The 27297-nt window shown below is 36.1% G+C and overlaps 3 protein-coding genes across 9 annotated transcripts in view; 1 reads left to right on the plus strand and 2 right to left on the minus strand.

The window, feature by feature from the left end:
- Positions 1 to 5397, minus strand: part of LOC138807198 (renin receptor-like) — a 92480-nt gene extending 87083 nt beyond the window's left edge. The window contains exon 1 of one of the 2 annotated variants that reach the window (XM_069992767.1): positions 5328 to 5366. The gene's annotated coding sequence lies outside the window, so the exon portion shown is untranslated. Of the gene's footprint in view, positions 1 to 5327 lie in introns of both variants that reach the window. The other variant, XM_069992768.1, reaches the window with a different exon arrangement.
- The window catches only part of LOC138807197 (alpha-ketoglutarate-dependent dioxygenase FTO), a 385313-nt gene extending 379880 nt beyond the window's left edge, over positions 1 to 5433 (minus strand). For all 4 annotated transcript variants that reach the window (XM_069992766.1, XM_069992762.1, XM_069992763.1 and 1 more), the window contains exon 1: positions 5328 to 5433. In XM_069992766.1, the coding sequence (XP_069848867.1) occupies positions 5328 to 5372 (45 nt within the window). In that variant the 5' untranslated portion in view covers positions 5373 to 5433. The remainder of the gene's footprint in view (positions 1 to 5327) is intronic.
- Positions 5434 to 5649: 216 nt separating this feature from the next.
- The window catches only part of LOC138807199 (protein fantom), a 96198-nt gene continuing 74550 nt past the window's right edge, over positions 5650 to 27297 (plus strand). For 2 of the 3 annotated variants that reach the window (XM_069992769.1, XM_069992772.1), the window contains exons 1-6: positions 5650 to 5729; positions 7985 to 8076; positions 10281 to 10425; positions 13648 to 13946; positions 17328 to 17430; positions 18959 to 19102. In XM_069992769.1, the coding sequence (XP_069848870.1) occupies positions 7992 to 8076; positions 10281 to 10425; positions 13648 to 13946; positions 17328 to 17430; positions 18959 to 19102 (776 nt within the window). In that variant the 5' untranslated portion in view covers positions 5650 to 5729; positions 7985 to 7991. Of the gene's footprint in view, positions 5730 to 5922; positions 6352 to 7984; positions 8077 to 10280; positions 10426 to 13647; positions 13947 to 17327; positions 17431 to 18958; positions 19103 to 27297 lie in introns of those variants that run through there. The other variant, XM_069992771.1, reaches the window with a different exon arrangement.

The following is a 27297-nucleotide window of genomic DNA, read 5'->3' on the forward strand; positions in this document are numbered from 1 at the left end:
AACAAAAAATAGTGGCTGCCTAGAAGTGTTGTACAAGTTAAAAATAACTGCAAGTGAATGCATTGCCCAATAGAGATCAAACAGGAAGACTTACACAGTGGCTTGTTTGGGAATAGCCCCAAACCAAGAACAATCTACATGTCCAGCAACCGGTGAATGAATAAATAAGTGATATAGCCAGAGACTGCACTATTAATCACCAATAAAAAGGAACAAACTAGTGATACGTGTAGTAACACAGATTTCAAAAATCATTATGCTGAATGAAAAAACAGAACCAAGAGTACAAACTGTATGTTTCCAGTTACATGAAATTCTAGAAAATACAAATTCATCTATAGTGACAGAAAACACATCAGTGGTTGCCAAGATGGAGGGAGAGTTGGCAGCAAATGAGCAAGAGGAAACTTTCAAAAGGAATAGGAACGTCTTCTCTGCCAACTGTGGCGGTTTTACATGTATGTACATCTGTCAAGACTCATCAGTCTGTATATTACAAATGATTGCAGATTACTAAATATAAATCATCCCTCAATGAACTTTATTAGAAAAAAATAGAATTCATAGTTATCAGTTCTATTTAGGATTTAAAACAACTGCCTGTATTTTCTTCTAGTCAGAATTTCAGAAGTAGACTATTTCAAATAAAGACCAAAGAAACATCAAAGGCAAATAGGAAGACAACTTGCTTTTTTGAAGAAATATTTCACAAGCAGATAAATGGAGGGAAAAAAATTTATGAAACTGTAGTGCAAAGACCAGATTCTGATTCCTAGTTCCACTTAGCATACAAGTGGCTTTAAGCACATCACAACTTCTCTGAACCTGTTATTAATGATATTAATAATGACCTCCTAGGCAACAACTAAATATCAATGGTCTAACAGGTCCTCTGGAGCAGAGATTCTGTCTTAGCCCAAAGTATCACCCCAGTATATAGCAAATAACTGGTGCTCAATAAATCGTTACAGAATTTCTGAATTACTTTAAAACAAAAGGTGAGAAAGATATGATATATAATGCCAACAGGAAATATTGTTTCTCTGCATGAGAAAGGATAATGAATGTAGAATATTAATGCTAGCGGGGTCTTACCCCTTTGTGCTCACATCACAAGCTACATCACAAGCATACCTAAGCAGGTCCCTTGGGGAACGTCTCACAAAGTCAGCCATTAAAGAGCAGATTTGATTTCGGTTTTGGTTTTTTGACCCAGGGTCTCACTACATGGCCTAAGGCTGGCCTAAAGTGGAGATCTTCCTGCCTCACCCATACAAGAAGGATTATATGCATGTACCATAGCAATTAGCTTAAGTTTGGTATCTTAAATGCTTAAATGTATTTCCCTAGAACTCTACGTGGGACTACAAAAAAATAAATAAACTTTTGGTATGACCAGCTTGCATTGCTGGTTATTCAGGGATTCAAAATGGTGGTTTGGGGTGTTTTGTTTCTTTCCTTTCTCCCTCCCACCCCATGCTGGAGAACCCAAGAGTAACACTTTTTTTGTGTGTGTGAAAATACTGTACAGAGGGGTTACAATTATATGGGCAAGATAATGAGTACATTTCGTATCAAGCATTGTAGCCTCCTCCTCCTTTGTTTCCCCTTCCCATCCCTTCCCATCCTCTCTCACCCCCCACCCAATCCTCCCCGCTCCCCCACCTCCCCCCCGGCCCTCCCCACACCAAAGTTGTAAAATTCATTTTCAACATAAAGACTTGTTGCAATGGGTCCGCCTGTATCCCTATTTAAACGATTTGTTTTTCCCCTTCCCCTCCACAAATTTTACCAACATCAAAGTGAAAGCAGGGGTTATACTGTGGGGGAGGGATATACAAAGCAACAAAGAAATCATCTTATAAATGTGTTAGAAACAATCACAAGAAAGAAAACAAACATTTGAGTATATATCTTAGGGTTCATTTCCCTAACATCACCTTATCTGAACTTTTCTGCTTGACTCAGACATATACTAGATATTGCAAATAAGGGAAACCATGGGACCTTTGTTTCTTTGGGCCTGGCTTACTTTACTTAATATAATTTTTTCCAAGTCTTTCCATTTCCTAACAAATGGGGCAATGTCATTCTTTCTGATGGAGGCATAGAATTCCATTGTGTATATATACCACATTTTCTTGATCCACTCATCTACTGAGGGGCATCTGGGTTGGTTCCATATCTTAGCTATAGTAAATAGTGCTGCAATAAACATAGTCGTGCTGGTAGCTTTAGTGTGGTCTTGTTTGTAAACATTTGGGTAAATGCCCAAAAGTAGGATTGCTGGGTCATAGGGGAGCTCTATGTGGAGTCTTTTGAGGAACCTCCATACTGCTTTCCAAAGTGGTTGAACAAATTTACACTCCCACCAAGATTAACACTTTATTCTTCAGTATAGCTGAGCTGTTTTCTCCCCCTTGCCTCTCTCCATCTCTCACCCTCTCCCGTCCTACCACCTTCTCTTTCTCTCCTTCCCTCTTCCTTCTGTTCCCCTCCATCAAAACCCTTCCCCTTCCACTCACCCTCTCTTCCCCCTCCCACTACCAGGAAGGAGTAAAACCTATGTTAAATAAGATATATCTCACAGAGTGAAGCCAAAAACAAAACAGTGATTTGGACACAGAGTCCATCACATATCCCAAAATGTGCCCATGATTTCTGCTTTAAAATCAGACACTTAGCTGGACACTGGTGGCTCATGCCTATAATCCTAACTACTCAGGAGCCTGAGATCTGAGGATCATGGTTCCAAACCTTCCTGAGCAGAAAAGTCCATGAAACTCTTATCTACTCAGAAAAAGCCAGAAGTGGTGCTATGGTTCAAGTGGTAGAGCCCTAGCCTTGAACACAAAGAGGCTCAGTCACAGTGCCCAGACCCTGAGTTCAAGTCAGGGGGAAAAAATCAGACACTTTCAGATGACAACAGAGCTCTGAGAGATTCAACTTTCTCTATCTTCTATTTTTCACAAATAATAATAAAACATTTCCTTTTTCTCAAAACTTTGCTCCGGCTATTTGTAAACTGACATTGTAAAACCAGGAGTAAATCTGCAATAACTTTTAAGACTATAAATTCTTTTTATTTATTCCAATAAGTATTATTTTATATGATCAGACTCACTGATCATATAAAAGGCATTGTGCCTTTGTGTTCCTCCCTAAAGAGTATCCTCCTCTGGTCTGTGTGTGAATGCCTAGAGTCCTGTATTAATCGTGTCCTGGTGTATTTTAGATCTAGCTTGCACATATGAGAAGAAAACATGCGCTGTTTGTTAAGACTAAATTCTATGACAACAAGAACTGTACCTGTTTTATTTACCACTGATCTTCATTTCCAGTATTTCCCAAACACAAAGTACATACCAAACAGAACTTGCAAAAGCCTTATGAGTAGATAACTATAGTCAAGGAGGACTTTTAACAAAGCCAAAGTGAACTGGGTGCTGATGACTCACATCCATAATTTTAGTAGCTACTTGGGAGGCTGAGATTAGAAGGATCATGATACCAAAACAAGAGGGCATACACAAGAGACCCCCACTCAATCAACAGCTGTACACAATGGTGCATGCCGATCATCCTAGTTACGTGAGAGGCTACGATCAGGGAGTTCATAAGGTCCAGAACAACCCAGGCTGAAAAGTTGGCAAAACTCCATCTCAGAAGAAATCAAGTGAGTTAGTACACACCCCTCATCCCAGCTATAAAAGGAAGCCTAAAACTAAGCAGATCAAGATCCAGGCTTACAACTGTGCAAGAAGCAAGAGCATATCTCAAAAATAACCAGTTCAAAGAAGGTCTAGAAGCATGACTCAGAAGTAGAGTACCTGTCTAGGAAGCATAAAGCCATGGGTTATGTAGTTAAAAAAAAACTACAGTATTTTTACAATAAAAAAATACAAAAACAAAAACAAAGTAGCCTAGAGCAGTAGCTCAAGCTACTCAGAAGATAAGGAGAATAGTTTCAAGACCATTCAAAACCAATCTAAACAACAACAACAAAAAAAGCTATCTTTGGCAGAGCAGGACTGTTAGCTTTGCAGAAAGCATAGGAGGGTTGAAATCCAGGTATAGGAAATGGACAAAAGTAGAGAGATGTCCAATATATTCACAAATCCGTAGGACCTAACTTTGGGAACAGGGGAAAGGAAAGCCTTCACTTTTTCTTAGCCTGAGCTCTTCATCAGTGAAACTAGACTGTTGATCCTTTCAATGTGCTATGCTAATATTATGGAATAAGGTATTATTTACTTAATGCAAGTGTCTGATACACAATAAAATAAATACTGAAAATAAATAAATCACCATGGGCAACTATCATGGTCATCCCAAGGCAGAGAATAGAAATTCACATCCACAGTGCTGAAGTCAGACTATGTCAGCTGCCCACTGAGGCAACTAACTATTCCAAATAAACATATGTGACCACATAGATATTTCATCTAAGCAGCTCTCAGTCCTCAGAGACTGTGAATGAGAAAGCAAAGCTGGAATGATAACAGAATGTCCAGTAAACTGAGGCCGTGTGGCTACAAATTGAGCCAAGAAATAGGTTCAGAAGCAAGACAAGAAAATAGGTGCTTTGGTTTTAATTTCTGAGCTGCACTGCTTCCTGAGCAGCATTAATTTACAAAACTGATACACATACCACTGTCCCATGTGTCCAAGTCCCTTACAAAACAGGTCCAGTCCTCTATACAGAACAGTACTAATTTACCAAGCACACACACACACACACACACACACACACACACACACACACACACACACACACACACACACACACACACACACAGGTCCAGTCCTCTATACAGAACAGTACTAATTTACCAAGCACACACACACACACACACACACACACACACACACACACACACACACACACACACACACACACACACACACACACACACACAGGTCCAGTCCTCTATACAGAACAGTACTAATTTACCAAGCACACACACACACACACACACACACACACACACACACACACACACACACACACACACACACACACACACACACACACACGCCTGTCCTGAATACTGAGGAATACTAATTTACACATACACAGAGGCTTGTCCTGCATCCTGAACAATACTAATTTACCCCATACACCACACACACACACACACACACACACACACACACACACACACACACTCTGTACAGGTCTCCAAGTCCCCTGCAGACCAGGACCAGGCCCTGTCAACCCTTGGCTCAACACCAGGCATTCGCCCACAAAAAAAACAAGCCCTCAGGGTTCCCTGCACCTATCTCCCAACACGGGAAGAGCCCTGGACCTCATAAGTTCGCCACACCTTAGCTTCGCGCTCCCGTTCCTCCGCCGTCTGGGTACGCTTCATGCTGCCACCACAGAAGCCGCCTTCGCCGCCGCGAGCCGCGTTGACCTCTCGTTCTGGACCCGCCTCCTACATGTAGTTCTCTCCGGGTCCTGTGGCCGTCCAGTACTATTCTTACTCAGAGCCGTAAAAACTACGCCTCCCAGCATGCCCTGCATGACGCACGGACACGCTGGAGGCTTGGAAGTCACTACGTTGGGGGAGCGTAGGCCGCTCAGCAGCGCGCCTCTAGCCTGGAGACCTAAGAGAACTGCATTTCCCAGAGGGCAATGTGGCCTACCAGTTTTTCCCGTGCTCCTCTAGGCTGGCGCTCCACTCGGCGCTATAGCAACGGTAGCTAGCGGCCTGGAAAGCGAGGTGGTAAGTACTGTGGTAAAAGATGGGGGGTGGGGGTGGTGAATGGAAGTTGGCGGACCCTCCCTCCGCAGCCCGGGCTGGGTTCGTGGGTTCGCTCTGCAGCCTGGAGAAGGCCCTGGAGTTCTTGTGTAAAAAGCAGCCCAGCCATGTCCAGGCCCATCCTACAGCCCGCGCTTTGTCCTCACGCTCAGGTCTAGTTTGAAATCGTACGTACACCCCACCCGTGAACCCTCACTGAGGAGAGGGACCGTCCCCGTCCCGATGCGCCACATCGAGGGGCACAAACACAGTTCACGCTATTGCCCAGGATTCGGAATTGGTTGGTACACCCTCAGCCTGTTAATGCTATAAAGGCAAGGGACTTTGTTTACCATTTTAGTCTCGGTGACTGTTTCATTCAGCGAAAGATTTTTTTTCTTGCCCACTGTGGATCAGACACTTTTCCACCCAAGACCAATACCCATCTCAAGAATGTGTATACTTCATTGGTGCAAAGTTATAAGCTAGTAAAAAAAAAAAAAAAAAAAAGATGAGATTATATCACCTAGACGCCATTGCAGTGGAGAAATGAGCTGTGGAGAATTTGGGAAGAGCAACATGGAATGATCCAGGAAAGCCCAAGGAGGTGAGAGCTGAACTGAGCTTCAAAGAATGAGGGGCCAGCTGTTCATGCAAAAGGCTAATTGCAGAGCGTGGAACAGAGCATGCCAAGCAAGCAGGGAGGGCAAGGGCTAGTGGTGGAGAGGCATGGAGCATTGTGCAGTAACCCGCTAGTAATGTTTTGGGCCAGACAATTCATTATCGTGGACTTGATGCACTGTAGGTTGCTGAATCTCATTCCTGGTATCTAACCATTAGAGGCCAGTAACATCTCCCCTTCTGAATTGGCACAGCCAGGAATATTACCTCCTAGATGAGTGACCATGGCCAAGTTACCTAATGTGCCTCAGCTTCCTCACTTGTAAGACAGGAATAACAACTCACAAGGGTATTGTGAGGTTGTTAATTCACCCATATTAGTGAATTAACTAAGTGGTGCATTCTATGGTTTCGCTTCTGATTATATGAATCTTTCCTCTTTAAGTAGAGTACTTAGGACCTTTTCTCCTTTAAGCACTGTAAGCAGTCAATAAATGTGAACATCATCATCCTCTTCATCATTATTACTGTAAAGTAAACCTGAAAGTCTGTGAGGAAAAGTAATCATTTTCACAGTTTATGTTTATGCTTCTTGATAATTTTAATGTTGTCTGCATTTCCAGACCTTGATGCCCCATGGACTTCATCCACCAAAACAACTATTTAGTGAATTCCTGAGCTAGCCTCAAGACAAATAAGCTTGCTACTTTCTTGGTCTTCACATTCTAGGACCAACATTCTAGAACTTGGGAACCTCTTTCTATGGTATCTTCTTTGACTGTTTCCATTTAACTTTTCTAGGTGGGTTGACATGAAAAATATAGAATTTTTCCTACAAAGTATTAACATATAAAATAAAGACACTGTGTTACATCCCTACAAACAGTATCTGTAAGACAAAATAAAGACACTGTGTTACATCTCTATGAAGAATATTAGCTGGACAACTTACATGTTGAGGTAGTAATCCCTTGGACCTAGGCTTTGTGGCAACAGTGGCAGCTGAAAAATTATGAAACTTTTCACAAAACTTAAAATGACTCACTAATCTATACCTCAATTCAAAAGATAATGTTCAGCCTGTTGTTTGTCATCCTAAACACTTTTGCTAAATGCTTTTAATGTGCCATTTCACTCACTTTTAGAATAACTATGAAATAGGTATGATTTACTCTATCTTAGAAATGAAAACACTGAAACTCAAAGAAGTTTGCATGACTTAACCAGCTGCTAAATGATATAATAAGCGTTTGAATCAGGTTCTTGACCTAGCTTTTTCTTTGTGGTTGGAGAGGGGTTAGAGAGGAGGTATTTCTTCAATTTGGAAGAGTTCGTTTTATTTCAGATAGAGGAATTAAAAGAGAAAAGGACAAATGATAATCTTACCTCATTTCCTAAGCAAACTGTAGGAAATACACTGTTGAAAGAGACATGGGTCTCCATGATTGAATGCAGTATTACTTTTAGAATAGAAGCTTTCATCTTCTTCAAGCAGCACATGTGGGCAATAAGATGTCCATTAAAGTTCTAGTCCCTTATTCATTTTATTTGGTTCATTCCATTGCATAGTTAATGTAATAACTTGGAAAGGGGTCGCTTGAATTTTCTTTTTTCCACAGATAGGCCATGTCTGGTCCCACTGATGAGACTGCAGGAGACCTGCCTGTGAAAGATATAGGTCTAAACCTCTTTGGAGTGGGAGGGTTACAAGGTATGGCCACCTGTTCCTAATTACAGTTATGAACTTTGATCAGTGATTTCTTTACTTTTAATTTAAAGTATTTCTGATATTCATACAAACCAAACCATTTAAGTAACTATATAGCTCTTGATTGGACTAAACAAGATGGAGACTTAAGAACACATATGGTATTTTACTGCATGCATCAATTATCAACAGCTCATAGCAAATCCAAGATCCCCCTCTGTCCTGATAAAGAATTGTTATAAATCATCTTTTTAAAATTCCACACATCAGGAAAAACTGCATAGAGTATCAAGCCTCCAAACTGAATTGCCTGGTTTAAATCACATTCACCATTAAAAACATTTCTTTTTGTTTAAATTTTATATAGGAGGAAATGCCATATTTAAAAATTTTTGCCTTTCAAGTAGAGTATCAAAATGGCCTGTTTATGCAAGTGATAGTGACTTTTCAATCAAATTAATACACATTAAAGGTTTTCTTTTTCCTTTTATCACTTAGTTGTTGCTATAGAGCTAAAGAGCACTTTCAAATTGAGAAAGAAAAGCACTGCTTTAAAGAGCAATAGAGTACAGGGCTATGTTTATATTTGGATAAACAGTGTGCCATTCATTCCCTCATGCCACTAAATTTGCCATCAAGAGGGCTAGGGATTTAGAATATTCCACCTAAGGAATCTTCACATACTTTTCAATCAGAACAATGTATTAACAGCCACATTTACCTCAGATAGGTGGTCAGTGTATTATTCATTGGAAAAGATGAATATGATTATACAGATTTTATTATTAAAAGTAAAAAATACATAAGCTTTGTTATACAAAGGGAGTGTCAGGTATATGGATAAACTTTAAATATGCAAAGCATTTATTTTGTTTTGTTACTTTGTAAATTCAATTATTGTCCTCAGCTAACAACTATAAGATTTTTTTTTTACGTATGCCAATATCAGAACTGGAACACAGAACCTTGTGCTCACTCTACATGCTTGCTCATGGCTGATTTTCTACCACTTAAGCCACAATTCCAACCAGTAATTTTTGCTGGCTAATTGGAGATGGAGTGTCTCTGACTGTTCTGCCCCACTGGCTTTGATCCTCAGTCTTCCCAATCTTAGCCTCTCAAATAGCTAGATTACAGATATGAGTCACCAGCACCTAGGAACCACAGGGTTTTAATTTATGAGTTTGTTATTTGTTTCTACTGAAGAATATTTATAATTGACATACTGCAAGGTATATGGAAAGAACAAAAGTAATCATCTATTAAAAAATACATGGACATGCTAAAAGGGTATAAAACTTTTTTTTTTTTTTTTTGGTCGGTCGTGGGGGCTGAACTCTGGGCCTGGGCACTGTCCCTCAACTCTTTGTCTCAAGGTCAGCGCCCTACTACTTGAGCCACAGCGCCACTTCCGGCTTTTTTCTTCTTATGTGGTGCTGAGCAATCGAACCCAGGGCCTCATGCATGCGAGGCAAGCACTCTACCACTGTGCCAACTTTTTAAAATATGAAATAGCATACATAGAAATGAGTTGTAAAGTTGTAAAGATTTCAAATTACAGTGTTTTAATTTTAGAGGGGGTGTTTGTTTGATCTTGTAATTTTTATAGTTTTCTATAACCTAACACTCATATCTATCTTAATTATATTGTGTCACAGAATTATACTAACACTTGTTTTGGGGAAGGAAGGGAGAAAGGGGGAGAGAGGGAAGGAGGATAAAGGGTGGGAGGAGAGGAAAGAAGGAGATAGAAAATGCGTTCAGATACTATGGCTTTTTCCTGGAGTGCTTGCAAGTAAATGCAAAACATTGTACATGTTAGACAAGCACTCTATCACCAAGTTACATCCCCAGGCAGAGTCTGACTTTTGACTTTTAATTTTTATTTTTCAGAATACAAATTAAGAAGTCTATGTAATCAGGGCTCCAGTTTATAATTTGAAAATATAATGATTTGAATACATGTTAAAGAATACTGTTATTATTTAGATCTCTAATTCTGTATATAAAATATCACTAAGGCTTTATTCTCAACTCAAATTGTTGTTGTGAACAATGCTCCAACATTTTCTAAAGAAATCACAAAGGAAATAAATCACAAAAGAAAAAAATCTGAGTATATGGGAAATTATTTTAGGATCAGCAGTTAGCGCTTTGAGAGGCTATTTTAAGTAATCTTATAATTAATTACTTTGTATTTCTTTCAGAAACTGCAGCAGCCCGAACGATGAAGTCCCGCCAAGCAGTGTCACGTGTCAGTCGTGAGGAACTGGAAGACAGATTTTTACGTTTGTGTGATGAGAACATTTTACTTAAGCAGCATGCCCGTAAGCAAGAGGATAAAATTAAAAGGTTATGATAAAAAGCTTTTAGCTTTTTTTTTCCTTGACTCTAAAGTTTGGAGGCTATGCTTTTTTTATAAACTTAATTGAAAGCCCCACCTTCCATCTCTTTTAGAACAGGCAGGTTGTAAATAAATAGAATTTTTAAAAATGGAAAATCTTACAAAATAGAATAATAAACTAAAAAGATTGTATTTATTATGTCTGAATTGCTATTTGAAAAAGAGCTAATAGCTAAGAGTGCCATGAGTATATCATATCTATAAATAACTTTTGGTTTAATATTTATGGTTTAAAAAGCAAATAGCCAAAGCATCTGTTTTTTAAATGAGACCCTAAAAGCCCTTCGTGTCATGATTGTGAAGGAAAGTTTTAAAAGCTAATTAACTATTCCAACTTGTTAGAATGCCTGTTCCCTTAAGATTTGGGATTTATTAATGAAAATATCACTGCAATCTCTGGAACATATTTAACTTTGCTTGGGTTAGTCTCAGTTCTATATTTATATCAAAGGGTCTCTACTGTTTCTGCGAAAGTATATTTTCACTTTTGACTTGTATGGAAGTCAAAACTGAAATCATGTCTTATGAGTAGTTCTTTAATCTTTCTTACCTTTAATTCTTATTCAAAATGCCATTCCTATGTTCTGAATGTATGGGATTATAAACAAAAAAATGCATGCACATTTGTAAGCATGAGCAACTCTGTATTCATATTCATGTTCTAGGTTCAAAGAAAAGTAAAGACAGCTATTGAAGAAAGAAGATAGGGTTTGGGTTTGTTTTTTTTTTTTTTTGCTGCTGCTGCTTAGAATTCATCATAAAGAAGTGATTTCCAGTTTACTTTCAACTCTGTGAACTGTATTTTCCATCCAGGACTTGATTAGTACAGGCCTTTTACACTAATTAATTTTTTTCTTTGCTTTTTTGTTTTGTTTTGCCTGTCCTAGGCCTGAACTCAGGGCATGGATGCTGTCCCTGAGCCTCTTCATGCTCAAGACTACCACTCTACCACTTGAGCCACAGTGTCACTTCCAGCTTTTTCAGAGTAGTTTATTGGAGTAAGAGTCTCACATACTTTCCTGCCCTGGCTAGCTTCGAACAGTGATCCTCAGATCTCAGCCTCCTGAGTGAATAGGATTACAGGCTTGAGACCCTGGCACCCGGCTTTGAGTTGATTTTTAAGGCACAATAAAAAGGACTGGGATAGAAGTCAGTTTGTATGTAGGTATTATCTCTCTGCCGCTAGCCTATGGTATGTTAAAGCCATTTGACCTAAGGTATGAGAGTAGTGACAGACCCAATGAACACTTTGATCCAAAGCTCTAAATTCCTTCTCAGTCTTACACCATTGACAGTGACTTAGATACATGGGTCAAACTATCTTTCAATTTACCCTTAAGATGTAAGTAGTATCACTTTCTCTTATGTAAATGCAACACTTTATTAACTGCTTTTTTAAGTCAGTATTTACACTTTATCAGATCCCTTATGGTTCATTAATATCACAAAATAATCAAATCAAGCAAATAGAAAATATTTCCCTTCTGGATAAATATGTCTTGCTTCCAGACAAAAAAAATGGTGTTTGAAAAATTTATTTGAACATCATGTAAAGATTTGCAGGCACTCTATTTCTGTGTTTCTCTTGCTTCAAAAGTTATTCATTGGTTTTCAGATAGTGACCTCTTTTTCAAATTAAATCTGTCCTTTCCAGTCTAATCTGTATTTCTATGTCAAAGTCCTTCTTTAACAGTTGATTCAAGTATGTAAGGTTAACAGCTCATTTTAAACCCTGTTTCTAAGGATAGAACATTGAGTGGACTTGAGACCTAAATTCATTAAAGCATAAGTTACAGTGGGGATTTTTTAGATTATGATACCTTGCCACATTTCCCAGTGATAGATCATTCTGTGGATTAGGTAGAAAGGGAACTAATCATTGATTATTTTACTAGGATGTTTGTGGTACTCTTGAATCTTGGTTTTTATTATCCTATATCCCTTATAAGGCATGCTTAATGGATGTGCCTCAAGGGAAAGAGAAAACAATCTTAACTGATTATGTTATGCATAACTCTCCCTGATGCCACATGCTGTAGGCAGAGTAGCCAGAAGTGTAGATAGACATGTATTACTACTGCATTTACAGAGGACTCTGCTTAGAGGGGGGGAAAGGTTGTTCTATGACATCCCAAAACTATTAAGGATTTTTTTGTTCTCATAAGTAAAAGCTTCTGTCCATAACCATGCTAAAATAAAGTAACTCCCATTTAAAGAAAAATGAAGTGTGTTTTTATTTTCAATCTCCTGTCTGGGTCTTTATAAAAATAGATTCACTATAAACTAGAATCAGCTATTGAAGATGTGCGACCAATTTTGTAAAGTCTTGAACTTGTGTCTCTCATCAAAGCCACCTTTTCTTTCTTGTCCTGCCAAGATTTTTCCATTCACTGTCAGGCATATTTTCCGTACGTGTATATTACATCACCCCCATGTGCCCTTTCTGTCTTTTGTTCTGTCTAACCAGTTTTTATCAAAACTTAAAAGAACCAAAGTTATAAAATCCTGTGATGCCAAAAGATCAACATATATCTAAATTGAAAAGAATTAAGATGATATTTTTTGCATCTAATTATTTTCTGCCACTGAACAGACATTTCTTGATTACTAAGCAACATTTACTGGCATATTTTGGGTTCTTTTGAAATCTTTATGGGGCTGCACATGTGTGCATCAATGACTATTAACCTATTTACATTTTTACATTTACATTTTCTTAGTCCTACAGAAAATGAAAAGAGTATATTACCTAAATGTTGCACAGTCTTAACACACTTTTCAAAAGTTTTAACTTACTGTGGATTGCAGCTATAACCCACCACATCCACAATCTGTAACTACATTTAAGTGCATACAGCATTCCTATATAAGGTCATGCGTTAAAAATTGCATTTCAGGAACATATGGAGTAAATATGTGTCCTCTCTTTACTAACCTTAAATGATAAGCCTTAGGAAACTGTTATTTGTCAGTGCTATAAAGCAGATTGTTGCCCAGTGGTTTCAATTATCATCAAAGGATTCTTCACAGGCAGTAATAGTTACATCAAAACCTGAAATTTATTATTCAGGTTCTGCACTGAAGTCTTCACAGTGATTATGTTTCTTTCAACAGAATGCATTTTATGCTGACTTCTCACATTCCTTTTCATCTTTTTATTATTTCCCTAGAATGGCCACCAAGTTAATACGGTTAGTTAATGACAAGAAAAGATATGAGCGGGTTAGTGGCGGCCCCAAGCGGTCAGGACGAGATGTGGAAATGGAAGAAATGATTGAGCAGCTGCAAGAGAAAGTTCATGAGCTTGAGAGACAAAATGAAGCCCTCAAGAGCAGACTAATTTCAGCCAAACAGCAACTACAAATCCAGGGCTACAGACAAACTCCATACAACTATGTTCCATCTCGTGTTAATGCCGGACGGAGAAAAGCAAATGAAAATACAGGTTTACAGGAATGTCCCAGGAAAGGTAAAACAAGGCTTATGTTGATCTCAAACCTTTAACAGTCTTTTAATGCATTGTTTCATACAGTCACACAAATTTTTATTTCTGTATTATTCATGTTTTTAAATGTCTTCAAAAAGAGAAAAATAGGGGACGTGGGGGCTTGCTTTTTGGTGTTGTGGATATTATTTTATTACCAGGCATGGTGCTACACTGTAATCCCAGCTACACAGGAGAAAAGCAACAGAATGGTGACTTCAAGGCTGGCCCTGGAATCTACTAACTCTATCTCAAAAACAAGAATGATGGAGCACTTGACTTAACATTGATACTGTAGTATCAATCCCTACTATCACCAAAAACAAAAATCATTTTATTCTATATGACTTTCAGATTTGTTTAGTAAAACAGTAACATAAGTATTATTTCTAATACAAATAATACTAGAGACATGCATGAAAAATGGGTTGAATTTGAGTTCATGGCTCTCTACTTACTAGCTGGTGAGGTTAGACAATCTAATTATTCTGAATTTGAGCTTTCTTAACATATAAAATAAAAAGAATTGAAGTCAATGAGCATAAAGATCTCATACATCTCTAAAAATAATTTCAGATCACTGTTTATTTTTTAAATTAATAACAAAAACTTACTCAAGATATAAAACAGTTTAATTTTGTAGACAGGAATCAATAGTAAGCCTAAATTCTTTCTACCCTCAAACTTACTGTAACGAAATTAAAAGTAAATAAATATTTTAAATAACTTGTTTTAATTGCAACTACTAGAAAGAAAATAAAATGTTAACTCTAATTGATTTTTATTTGTAATATGCTTCACATAAAGATCAAACACCTTCAGAAGTATAAAAAAATAATGTAAAACTTTAGTTTCAATTCACTGAGGAAGAAAAAAAACTCCATATGAGCAGAAAGGGAAAAAAATTTGTTGTAGTTTTCTCTCCAAATCAAAATGTTAACACTATCTCCTCCCTAGATAGTGTTCCTTTGAAGTCAATAGGGCCTCCACACAGGCAGGAGGCAGCTGCAGGATGAAAGGGCTTGGCTCTTCCTAGCTATGTGAGATTGCAGTAGACTTTGAATATAATCAAAGTAAGCATAATGAATTATAAATCAGAAAATACCTTCTGCCATTAGTTAACTTTATATGGAGGCAAGTTTAACACTCAGCCTCATTTTCCCCATCTATGAAATGGAGTGATAAGAAATCAGAGTAGTGTCGCTCCACTCAATATATTTTAACTTTAAAACCATCATTCTTTCTGAACCTTAGTTTTGATGTCCAGGAATATAATTGTCATTCTTTCTGAACCTTAGTTTTGATGCCCAGCAATATAATTGGGCAAGTTGATGTTTAAGGCCTGCAAGTTCTTTTGTACTAAAAAGAATTTGCAAATTTTAGACTAAAATGGGAAGCTGACATAGTTTAAATTACTATTTAAGTAAAAGATTGATACAAGTTTCCCGTTCATTAAATAGCCATAGAAGAGAAGTCTTTAAAAATGTGACTTATTACATTTCTACTTATATTTGTGTTCCATCAGTGATTCAAACTTTTTTTTTTTACTGTTCTTAGAGCTCAAGGCATAGGAGTTCATAAACCCTTATATAGCAATAAGTATATTCCTTTTCTTTCTTTTGCTTTTTTTTCCTTCTTTTTTAGTTCAAGGCCAGTCTGGGCCTTGAACTTGGGGCCTAGGCACTATCCCACAGGCAGCCTGGACTCTCAAACTGTTATATGAATACTGTTGTTCTCTATTCGTGCATTTGGATAAAAGATGGAAAGTTCTGGCTTAGGTGTAATAGATGTTATATAGACATCATTCTTCTTGTGAAGAACCAATGGAATAAAGATTTTTGTAGGGTTTATCTTTTAAAACATAACTACTATTGATAATGGGACTGCAATCCCAGCACTTGGGAGGCTGGGTCAGGAGGATCACAAGTGTAAGTGTAACTTGGGCTACAGAATAAGGCCCTGTCTCTAAAAACACACAAATAAATAAATATTTACAATGTGCAATGAAACTGTACTTTTTAATATGGTTTCAAATATATCCTAATACCTCACTTTTCTAAGCAGAATCTTCTCGTACTTCCATATCTGAGACTGTTTTCCATTTTAAAGTCTCGTTTGTCCTGATTTACCTGAAACTCTAATAATTTAATTTAATAATTTAATTATTAATTGTTAGTTTAATTATCTAACATATAATTTAATTTAATAATTTTAATTATTTGATTGTTTTAATTTAATTTAAATTATTTTAATATAATTTAATTTATAAATATAAAGTATCTCATTATTAAAAGTTTACATTGTTTTTAATAATGGGACTATCCTTGTAAACTTGCACGTAACTATTTTCTCTTTTAAGAGACAAATTCCTCTATGTTACCCACTTTAGCCTTGAATTCCAGGCTCAAGCAGTCCTGCCAAATCAGCCTCCCAAGTAGCTGAGACTACAGGTGTGAACCACACCCAATGCATACAACTATTTTTATAAGAAATTCTAAGTGCAGTAGAGAAATGTTTTATTTAAAGGAATTTTTATTGATCCTTTCTCCAAACACCTTTGTTTAAATATGGATTTTCTTAGTGAGGTGGAATAAAACAAACTCAGGAAACACTTTGACTTAAACATATCAAAGGATGAAGAGAGGAAAAGGGATGTGAATGATTAATTTAGAAATCAAAAACATTATCAGAAGCACTAAAAATAGTCAAGTTTTTGAAAAATATTTTACTTTATACTTCAATTTTTCCTTGTGAAAACCCAAACTGAAAAGTACAGGAGTTTTAAATCATAAATCAGATTTTTTCTAGGTAATTTGCTTTCTAGATTAGAAATACACTACCAAAGAGGATTTCAGATTTTAGCTACCAATAGTTATTAAATAAAATGCAGCAACAAGTATTATCCATGTAACAATTCTAATCTAGAAGGCAAATTACCTAGAAAAAAATCTAAAAATACTATAGAATCTTTGCACATATGTCTTTTACCTCAGAAGAGATTTTTATTATATTATAAATACCTTTAAGATAATAAATCATGTATCTTTCTTTTCTACCTTCTTTTTTTTTTTTTTTTTTTTTTGTTGTTGTTGTTGTTGGCCATAGGGCTTCAACTCTGGGCCTGAATACTGTCCCTCAGTTCTTCAACTCAAGGCAAGCGCTCTACCCACTGGAGCCACAGCGCCACTTCCAGTTTTCTAAGTAGTTTATTGGAGATAATAGTCTTACAGACTTTACTGCCGGGGCTGGCTTTGAACCACGATCTTCAGATCTCAGCCTTCTGAGTAGCTAGGATTACAGGCGTGAGCCACTGGCACCCACCTCTACCTTCACTTCTATAGTTATATTTTGTTACTTTATTTTTAGGTATAAGATTCCAGGATGCCGATGTACCAGAAACTACACAACCCATGCTTACTAAATATGGGAATAGTTTACTTGAAGAAGCCAGAGGAGAAATAAGAAATTTGTATGTATTGTTTTTCATGGTCATTTTAGAACTTTGTTTGTTGATCATGTCTTGTTTTGGCCCTTCCCTTTCCTTTATTGTAAACAAGATTGGGGTATGTATAAATAATTTGCTTCACAAAAATGCAGCTAGTTCTGTGGGTTAATAACAGGTATTATATGGAATGCCTTCAGTAAAATAAGGGACCTGAACAACTTATCCAACTGCACCCATGCAAGGATTTATAGAATAATCATCTGACTATAATTTGGCCACCAAAGAAATGGCATAGATTTCAATCATTTCCAATAATAGAAACTTCAGAGATTATACCTTCATTCCCAGAAAAATCACAGATTTGTTTGGGGAGGGGATTGTTTTTGTTTCTAGGTCAATTAGTTGTTTTTGTTTTTGTTTTTTTTATTGGGGTTAGGGATTGAAATAGCTTAAAAGTTTGGCATTTTCAGACACATATGGATTTCATATTTTGTTTCCTAGTCATTCCACAGTGCTTACATTCTTTATCATGTCATAGTTGCAAGAAAGTTTCTTCTGCCACATTTAGCTTTCTTTTCCAGTTAATCAAAGCCTCATGGTTTCAGTGCCTGTGAGTCATACAAATGAAGATAAGGTTCTACCTTATCTGTAGGCCTTCACCTGGATCATCATTAAGGAACTACACTGAAGAAAGAGAAAACAGAGCATGATACAAACAAGTTTCAAACCTTAAATAGTTGCTTAAGAATAATATGGGCTTAAAACATTTCCTTTTGAATATATTATCAGTTACAGTAATGATTAGTCTATGAGAAAATAAAACTAGACATAATCTTGTTACCTATTAATCAGCTAAAAAGCCAGGGTGAAAGCCAGGTGCCAGTGGCTCAGGCCTGTTAATCCTAATGATTCAGGAGGCTAAGATCTGAGGGTCACTGTTCAAAGCCAGCCCTGGCAGAAAAGTTTATGATGCTCTTATCTCCAGTAAACTACTCAGAAAAGGCCCAGAAGTAGCTCTGTGGCTCAAGTGGTAAAATGCTAGCCTTGAGTACAGAGAGGCTCAGGGACTGTGCCCAGGCCCTGAGTTTAAGCCCCAGGACCAGCAAAATTACTAAATGAAAAACCACTTTCTGAGGCTCATTGTCCTGGGATACTGGCCAGGCATGGAAAAGATAAATATGTACCAGAGATAAACTAAGTTATGTTTGGCAAATTTTCTGCCATCTCTCCAATGTAGGCAGCAATGCATATATGAAAGAAGGCATTTAAACTCTCTTCAGACCAGATTGTAGAATACAATGCTCAATACTTACTTAATTGAACCAAAGTACAGTCCCCTGCCTTGGACATTGTCTTAGGAAAAGCAGTACCTTTGTTCCATATGTATTTCTAAATAGACACATTCAGTCCATAATTATTCTACTATATGCAAAGTTAATTAAGCTAAAACTTCTACTTGTTCTTTATTATGAAGAACTATCTTATGGTAGTGATTTTAAATGCTACAATTTTTCCTCAAACTACAAATTCTTACAAAAGTCCTTTATTTCAGAGAAAATGTTATTCAGTCACAAAAAGGCCAGATAGAAGAGTTAGAGCACTTGGCTGAGATCCTGAAAACTCAGTTGAGGAGAAAAGAAAATGAAATTGAGTTATCTCTTCTTCAGCTTCGAGAACAGCAAGCCACAGATCAAAGGTATGCTAAAAACACAAATATCACTTTGATAAAATCAAAATTAATTTATCATTTAATATATTCATCTACTCTATTCAAAAATCCTATTTTCACTTAACCTCTTTTTTTTTTTAACAAAGGCCTGCTATAGAACTACTATCTGCTATTTTTCTTAACCTGCCTTCATTTTCAGCAGGTTCTAACCCTCAACTTTCTGACTTTATTTGTGGCATTTACCATGAAGTTAACAATATCTGATTTTAGCTATCAAAGGAAGTATGAGTCACAAAAATTCAGCAGTTGACATACTTGATATGTAAGTCTAGACTTTTTGAAGATTTTTTTTCCACCCCTAAAAGGGCAGTATGTTTATGGTTACAAATATTTAGAGTAGCAGTTTGTGATCCCAAAAACTTATACATGCTCCTGATTATCAAGTTTGTATTAAAATGTGTTGATCGTTATAGATTACAATGAGACTCATCAATAACTTCTTTGCCACCTATGCATTTTTGACATTCTATAAAGTACAGTCTTTTCATTCATATGAATTGTCTTTGAATTATCTTTTCATCTTTGTGTGTGTGTGTGTGTGTGTGTGTGTGCACGTGTGTGCACGCACATGTGCACGCATACCAGTCCTGAGGCTTGACCTCAAGGCCTGGGGTCTGTCCCTGAGCTTTTGTGCTCAAAGCTTATGTTCTGTCACTTGAACCACAGCTCCACTTGCAACTTTTTTGCTGGTTAATTGGAGATAAGACTCTCACAGACTTTCCTGCCCTAGCTGGCTTCAAACCATAATTCTCAGTTCTCAACCTACTGAGTAGCTAGGATTAGAAGCATGACCTACCAGCTTCTAACTAAAACAGAATATTTATATTTTAACAGTTTTATATTTGAAAGATTGAAAAACATCTAGTAATTTCGATTCCTAAAGAGTTATTTATAAAACTAAATTATATAGAGAAATCCTAGTATTTAATGACATATTATACCCTCATAAGTGAAGAGCAACAGAAATATGAATGTTTTTGAGAATTACATTTAAATTGGAGGATGTAATTGAAACCCTTAAACCAGCTTGAATGCCTAGTTATTAACCATGGTCCCCTAGGAAAAAGAACTGATTTTACACTATGCCTTCTTAGAAAACGAAGAAATGGTTTCTTGTCAGGAACAGTGCCTGAAGACAAACTTTGGCACTAAAGTGGTATTGTAGTACAATTATCAACAACCATACTTAACACATTATCTAGATTTAAAAATCCACATAAGCCAAACTCAAGCTTTGGGTCCATCCCTGTTAGCTTTTAGATACAAGCTATCAAGGACTCCTTTCCCTGCTATATTGCTCAAGTTCCTAGATTATATCCCAGATGGATATAATCATGTCGACCTACATTTTCAGTGTGAATTGAAGAGGAATCCAAAAGTTCTTCAGAGCTAGGTTAGAGCAGCAGCAGCAGAAATAGTCAGGAACATATGCTTTTCTACTATAAATATTGCCAGCAAGATGCATCATCATATACACATAGAAGAGTTTACCTTAAAATTCAAACTCAGGCCTTTCTCAGCAGCTATATTATTCACATACAAAAAAATATTGCTTTTAAAAACTTTTTTAAAATCAAAAATTAAAACCAGAAACAAAATTAGTACTATAGACAAAGGATCTTATATTGCAGAAGCCAAAGAAATAAATCAGTTGGTGTACCTACCTCACAGATTTTATAAAATTGATAATTTACATATTTGCTTAGAAGAAAAGATAAATAATAAATAGCATACTATTTCCTGAAATCGTTTTTTAAAACTTCAGTAACTTAAAATAAGGATTTTCTTATTTCTTTGTTGCTTTGTATGTCCCTCCCGCATGGTATAACCCCTGCTTTCACTGTATTTGAGGTTGGTATAATTTGTGGAGGGGAAGGGAAAAAACAAATTGTTTAAATAGGGATACAGGTGGATCCACTGCAACAATGAGATGTACAAGTCATTATGTTGAAAAACGAACTTTACAACTTTGGTGTGGGGGGGGCGGTTGGGTGGGGAGATGAGGGGAGGATGGAAAGGGATGGGAAGGGGAAACAAAGGAGGAGGCTACAATGCTTGATAAGAAATGTACTCATTATCTTGCCCATGTAATTGTAACCCCTCTGTACAATATTTTCACAATAAAAAAAAAGAAAATACAAACCAAAAAAATAAAATAAGGATTTTCAAGGCTTTTTAAATGTTTACATGTAACTCAAAATTTTGTGTAACACCAATTTCTTAAACAAATGAAAAACTATTGGAAAAAAATGTTGGAGAGAAAAATTTGGTATAACTTACTGTAGAGAAAAATCATAAAATGAAAAACATATTTTAAGTTCTCCTTCACGGATACATTATTTTAGATTTGAAATTCTAGAAGTCTGATCTGGATGTTGGACCCCTTGTTCGCAAACATGAACCTAACATAGTTGTAATCTTCAGAATGGCAGTGCTTGATATTTATGGCAGAGAGCCCTTTCATAGAATATTACAGAAACTCTCCATAGTATGTGTTTAATAGACCAGTTTGGTTTGGCATCAGCTTGACATAAACTTTTGGTTATCCAAATCCCTTAATTGCTTTGAAGTAAAAGCCCAGTGCTGCTCTTTTTTATTAAAATCATGTTTTTTCCTGTTGTTGTGGTCTATTTTGGAAGGCTTAGTTGTGATTTTTGCATATGTTCTACATAATGCCTCATTAGCAAAAAATCTTGTATCATTTACAAGTAGCCTGAATGTCTGTTGTTTTGAACAAAAATTCATATTAAAATTTAAACAATATAAAAATGCACATTTTCTGCTTATTAAAAAGGCTGTCTTAAATTAAGTGCAAAGCAGTAACCAGTGAACACATGTATATGAATGTTAAAATCAGAATGATTTTACCTTTTATTGACTTTTTCAACTCCAAAAATATTTATACTCTTAGCAATGTGTAATTAGTTTATAATTTAAAAAAATAGAGTGTTTACCTTCCTAATTAAAAATCATGTGTCTTATTGTTCCAGGGGAGGAAATTAAACCCATATATATTTCAGACACTGACTTTGCCTCTACTTTGGCAGACAGTGGACTATCAAACCTTAAAACCAAGGGGCTTTTGTAGCTATGCATTATAAGAAACAGCTTGCCCTTAGGAGCTCCCTCTGTCCCCTCTGCACAGACAGGATTACTTCCTAATACTCCATGTTCTCCTCTGTTTTTTTCATTTTGAAAAATAGTGAACACACAAAAATGTAGAAAGACTAGTATGGTGAGTACTCACATACTGTTCATCTTTTGGCATATCTGTATATGGCACAACAGCATTTTTCTTCATTCTGTAAGCTGTACACAAACCCTTTCTCCCCCTCCTCTTCTCTCTTTTATTCCCCTCTTCTCTTCTTTTTTCTCTCTTCTCTTTGCCTTCATCATTCTTCCCTCCTCCTTTCTTCTTTCCCATCTTTTCTTCCCTTTCTCCCACTTGAGAATTAGTTACACATATTACCTCACCCCTTATACCCTTGTGTCTTCAAGAAACTAAGACACCTCCTACATAACAGCTGTTCAAAACATTTAATAATGAACAACATAGTAGCATTGTCTCATACATGCTCTATATCCAAATTGTTTTTATAACTGTTCTTTTTTAGTAAATAGGCCTTGTCTTACTCTGTTTTCTTTGATTTGGGCTCCAATTGAAGGTCATGTGTCTCATTTGTCATGTCTTTCTTCTTCTTTTTTTTTTTTTTTTTGGTCAGTGGTGAGGGTTGAATTCTGGGCCTGAGTTCTTCAGCTCAAGGCTAGCACTCTACCACTTGAGCCACAGCACCACTTCCAATTTTCTGGTGGTTTATTGGAGATAAGAGTATCATGGACTTTCCTTCCCCAGGCTGGCTTTTGAATCATGATCCTCAGATCTTAGCCTCCTGAGTAGCTAGGGTTACCAGTGCCCGGCAATTTGTCATGTCTTTTAAGTTTCCTTTATTCTAGAGTAAGTCCCCCTCTTTTCTAGCCCATTGAGAGTTGTTTGCAGATGCCCCTCCATTTGGACTTGCTGATTGCCCAGCCTCATAATTTAGAGAGCACATCTGGTTTTCTGATGAAAGTGATAATTGGGCCAGGGATAACTATGCAAGCTTTATTATCCAGGGGGATGATCTGGCATTTCTTTAAAAATATATTCACCAAAGTTTCACTGTTGTTTTGAATAGCTTAGAAAATTGCTCTGTGACAGCTGTTGTACCCTTGTGTTTTCATTATTAGTATATTTTTTTAAGAAACTCCTGTCTCAATGTCCTAAATAGCATTTTTTGAGATAGTAGCTTTAAATTTTTTTACCAACATTTTATATAAACCACAAAAATTATCATTTAATAGTAACTAGTATATTAGCATATAATGACACTGGAGGGAAAGTTAAAACTAAGGAACATCTTAAAAGACAAAAGCAAGTTAAAAAGAATGGGAAGATTTAGCTCTTAAAAGTAGATTCAGATGAAAAAAAAAAAAAAAAAAAAAAAAAAAAGTAGATTCAGATGTTGTCTCCATCACTTAAGGACCCTGACCAACTTCTTTACTTCTCTAAGCCTCAGCTACCTGAACTGTGAAATGAATAAATTGACACGGGTGAGTAGTTTTCTACTCTGTTAACAACTCATTTTCTTCTTTAGGTTGTTTTCAGCCCAACCCTTATTTAGTGACCCTAAAACTATTACTTACTAAGATTCTGTCCATTATATCTTTTAAGAATTTGACCAAACATTTCCCAGAGTCTCAAGACCTAGCTTCTGTGATACAGATAAGTATTAAATATTTAGCTGGTTGCTGGCCATTGCAAAAACCTCAGTTCAAATACCAGTACTAGCAAGGAAAAAAAAACCCTAAATGATGATAAATATTATGACACACTAGTCTCAAAAAATCAAGAGACTTCTTTTAGCTTTTGTAATCCTTGTTCTAATAAAGATTGAAATGTTGTTGGGGCTCGGGGAGGGAACTTAGAGTGACTAGGGAATGAAATATATGAAACTTTCAGCTGAGCAGTGATTTTTGCTTCTTAAGCTTTCATATTAGACTATACAGAGCTCCACTGAAAGTTTTGCCTTCATGTATCTAGGGTTTTAAGTTTCTGGATTTATTATGGCACCCAGTAGCAAAACTGGAGTCAAGTGTTTTCAAGGCTTCCATTAGAAATTCTTTTTCAGAGTTTATTGCTTGACTGTTTCAAATTATATGAGAGAAACTTGGCACACAGGTTTTTGAGCTGGATTACTTTTTTCAACATGAAATCTAATTTATTTTAGTTTGTTTTTAATCTAGAGATGGGCCAACAGTCCTTCTCATAGTTTTTAGAAGACTCCGTGATAATTTTAAATCATGTCTGTAAAAAGAGAGCACAGAAAAGTGCATTTTCCAACTTAATCACTTATGATTTTGTCCAAAATCCTATAAAAAACTTAAGAATTTTTACAAAACAATTAGTATGCTTAATATCTGTTTGCAAATTACTTCACCATGTGTAATATAGCACATATTGGTGCATGACTGTCAGAGCTCATTGGAATGTTTTATCATGCAGTGCTCTTTCTTTTAGATTGTCAGTATCTTAAAGATTGGGTGTTCCATCATAGTATGTAGAAGAGGGCAGAATTAAATGTGTTATGGAAGTCAATTAAAATATTGCTAACAAAATTAGCTTTACATCTCTTCTTCAAAAGAGACCAACCTAAGGCCTGCCTCCATGGACATCAGGGCCCAGGACTGTCTACTCAGCAACACCTATAACTCCCTATTGCTTCTGTTATCTTTCTCACACTCTTCGTTATCTTTTTGTGACTTACCTCTTTCTTTTCTTTTTTTTTTTTTTGGGGGTCCAGTCGTGGGGCCTGAACTCTGGGCCTGGGCGCTGTCCCTCAGCTCTTCAGCTCAAGGCTAGCGCTCTACCACTTGAGCCACAGTGCCACTTCCGGCTTTTTTCTTTTTGCTTATGTGGTGCTGAGGAATCAAACCCAGGGCCTCAGGCATGCAAGGCAAACACTCTACCACTGAGCCACCTTCCCAGCCCCCTACCTCTTTCTTTTCTATCCTTCATCCTTATTCGATTACCAAATTTGATCTTTGTGAAAATTAAGAGTTCATTATCAAGTGTGAAGTGATCTTATTATACCTTCTTATAAACCATATTACAATTACCACATTGCTGACTTTGACTTTATATCTCTGACCATTACTTTTAGCTCTGTAAATTATCCTTATCTTCTCATCTTTTCTCAAATAACATGCAGTAACTATCATGTGAAATGTCCATCAAAGTAATACTGAAAAATAATTTTAGGTTTCACTTTGTCTCAAAATAAGTATACTCTGGAAAATTGACTTTTTATTTTAAGGTACCATATAATTATTGCTACTTTCTAAATACTGTTTATGTTATATTTGTGTCTACTGTTGGGCATTATTAATTTAATTTTGTCATTATTACAAAAAATGGAAGCTTCAGAGGGTTAAGGAAAATGTTCGAAAAGCATCCACAATTAAGCCACTGAAATCTTACTTTCCTTCGCCTTTGAAAGAAAATTCACACGTAAAACCTATTTCTCTCTATGGCTGAATTATAGGATTTGCTTGTTACTAACACTAAGCTATAGTTGCTTTAAAAATATATTCGATTTTCCCTGAAAATACCAAGCAAATACTGTGTTTGAAAACACAGAAACATTGCCTACCACTGAACCCCTACTACTGAAAAAAGAAAAGAAAAAACAGATATGACAAAATATTTTAAATTATTTGAATCACATTCTCTCTTTGCATAAGTGTCACTCATTATTGAGTGGACACAGTAATTCTAAAGAACACAATAAGTTATATTTTGGCTTCAAACATTTTCTATATTTAGGATGAAAACAATGTAAATATTTTATTTAAAATACATTTTTCTCTTCATATTACATTTATTCATAAATATACTGAGGGAAAGAACAATGAGTTTATTGTCGTATGTGTGTTCAGAACTGCTAGATAACATGTTTTAGACACATAATTATTTTAACATTGTGTTAAGACTGCACCCTGGGCAAAATCCAAGTTCTTGGACTTGTTTATCTTCTCTATGAGGACAACTAACTGTCCAATGCCAAAATACAATGAACTTTCAAATATCAAAGAGGAAAAGTAAGTATTTCAAGTCCTCAGCTGGTTTACAGATGTGTAAGCTTTGTAGTCCATTTGCTGGTTCCAGTAGGGCATTGTGACAATTTTTCCAATATGTGTACATGAGATAAGTTTTGGAAGTAAAAACCTAATTTTAAATACCAAAATAATTTTCTGAATTTTAATGTTTGCATTTATTTTTCTTGAAATGAATGAACTCTTAAAAATCAAGCTTTACAGCTCTAAAAATGTATCTGAATGTAAACCATTAAAGACATTTTTTTTGTCGAGAAAATAAATGCCTTTTGAAAACAGGTATTCATTTAGATCTATGATTAACCTTTAACAAGATCTTCCTGTTAAATTCTACATGTGCTTTAATCTCAGTAGGAAAAATAGAAAATAGTATTGCAGCATATAGGATTTCTATATACCCTGTGGACATCAAATAATCTCTTACAGCTAAAGGCACATCTGCAACATATTTGAATGCCAGCTTTGGGCATTATTACTATAAAATGCTAAGTCACTTTTTTTGGAAATATTTTGAAAAGTTTAAACTCCAAGAGGAAACTCCAATAAATGGTAATCTTATGATACCATTTTGCTTCAAGGGAATGGTAGGGAGATAAATGGCTATATTGCGTATTTTCTTTTAGGGAAAAGTAGCATTCATGCTTGTCCTCCAAATAAATGTCAAGTGTAGTGGTGAATCATTGCTATGCTAAAAACTGATGTCTTTTCATGCCATCATTCAGGTTATTCTACAATGACTTTAAATCCATACTATTATTTGCTGTAGAAATAATACTATCAGATTAGGTGGTTCTGCTCACATACAACCTGTTTATACAAGTTTAAGAATGATTATTGGTTGGTTTTTAAATAATAAATGTCTTACATTTATAATAATCTGAAAACCTTAGTGACTGAGAAGCAAGTGTATAAATATTTTGCAAGTAACATTAATTGACAAGTTGTGATGCTACCATAGGTTTTTTTTTTTTCTTTTAACTTGAATTTTTTTATGTCTATTTCTTAAATGC

Source organism: Dipodomys merriami, unplaced genomic scaffold (genome assembly GCF_024711535.1).
Source record: "Dipodomys merriami isolate MVZ:Mamm:240054 unplaced genomic scaffold, mDipMer1.0.p SCAF_415, whole genome shotgun sequence".
NCBI lineage: Eukaryota > Metazoa > Chordata > Mammalia > Rodentia > Heteromyidae > Dipodomys > Dipodomys merriami.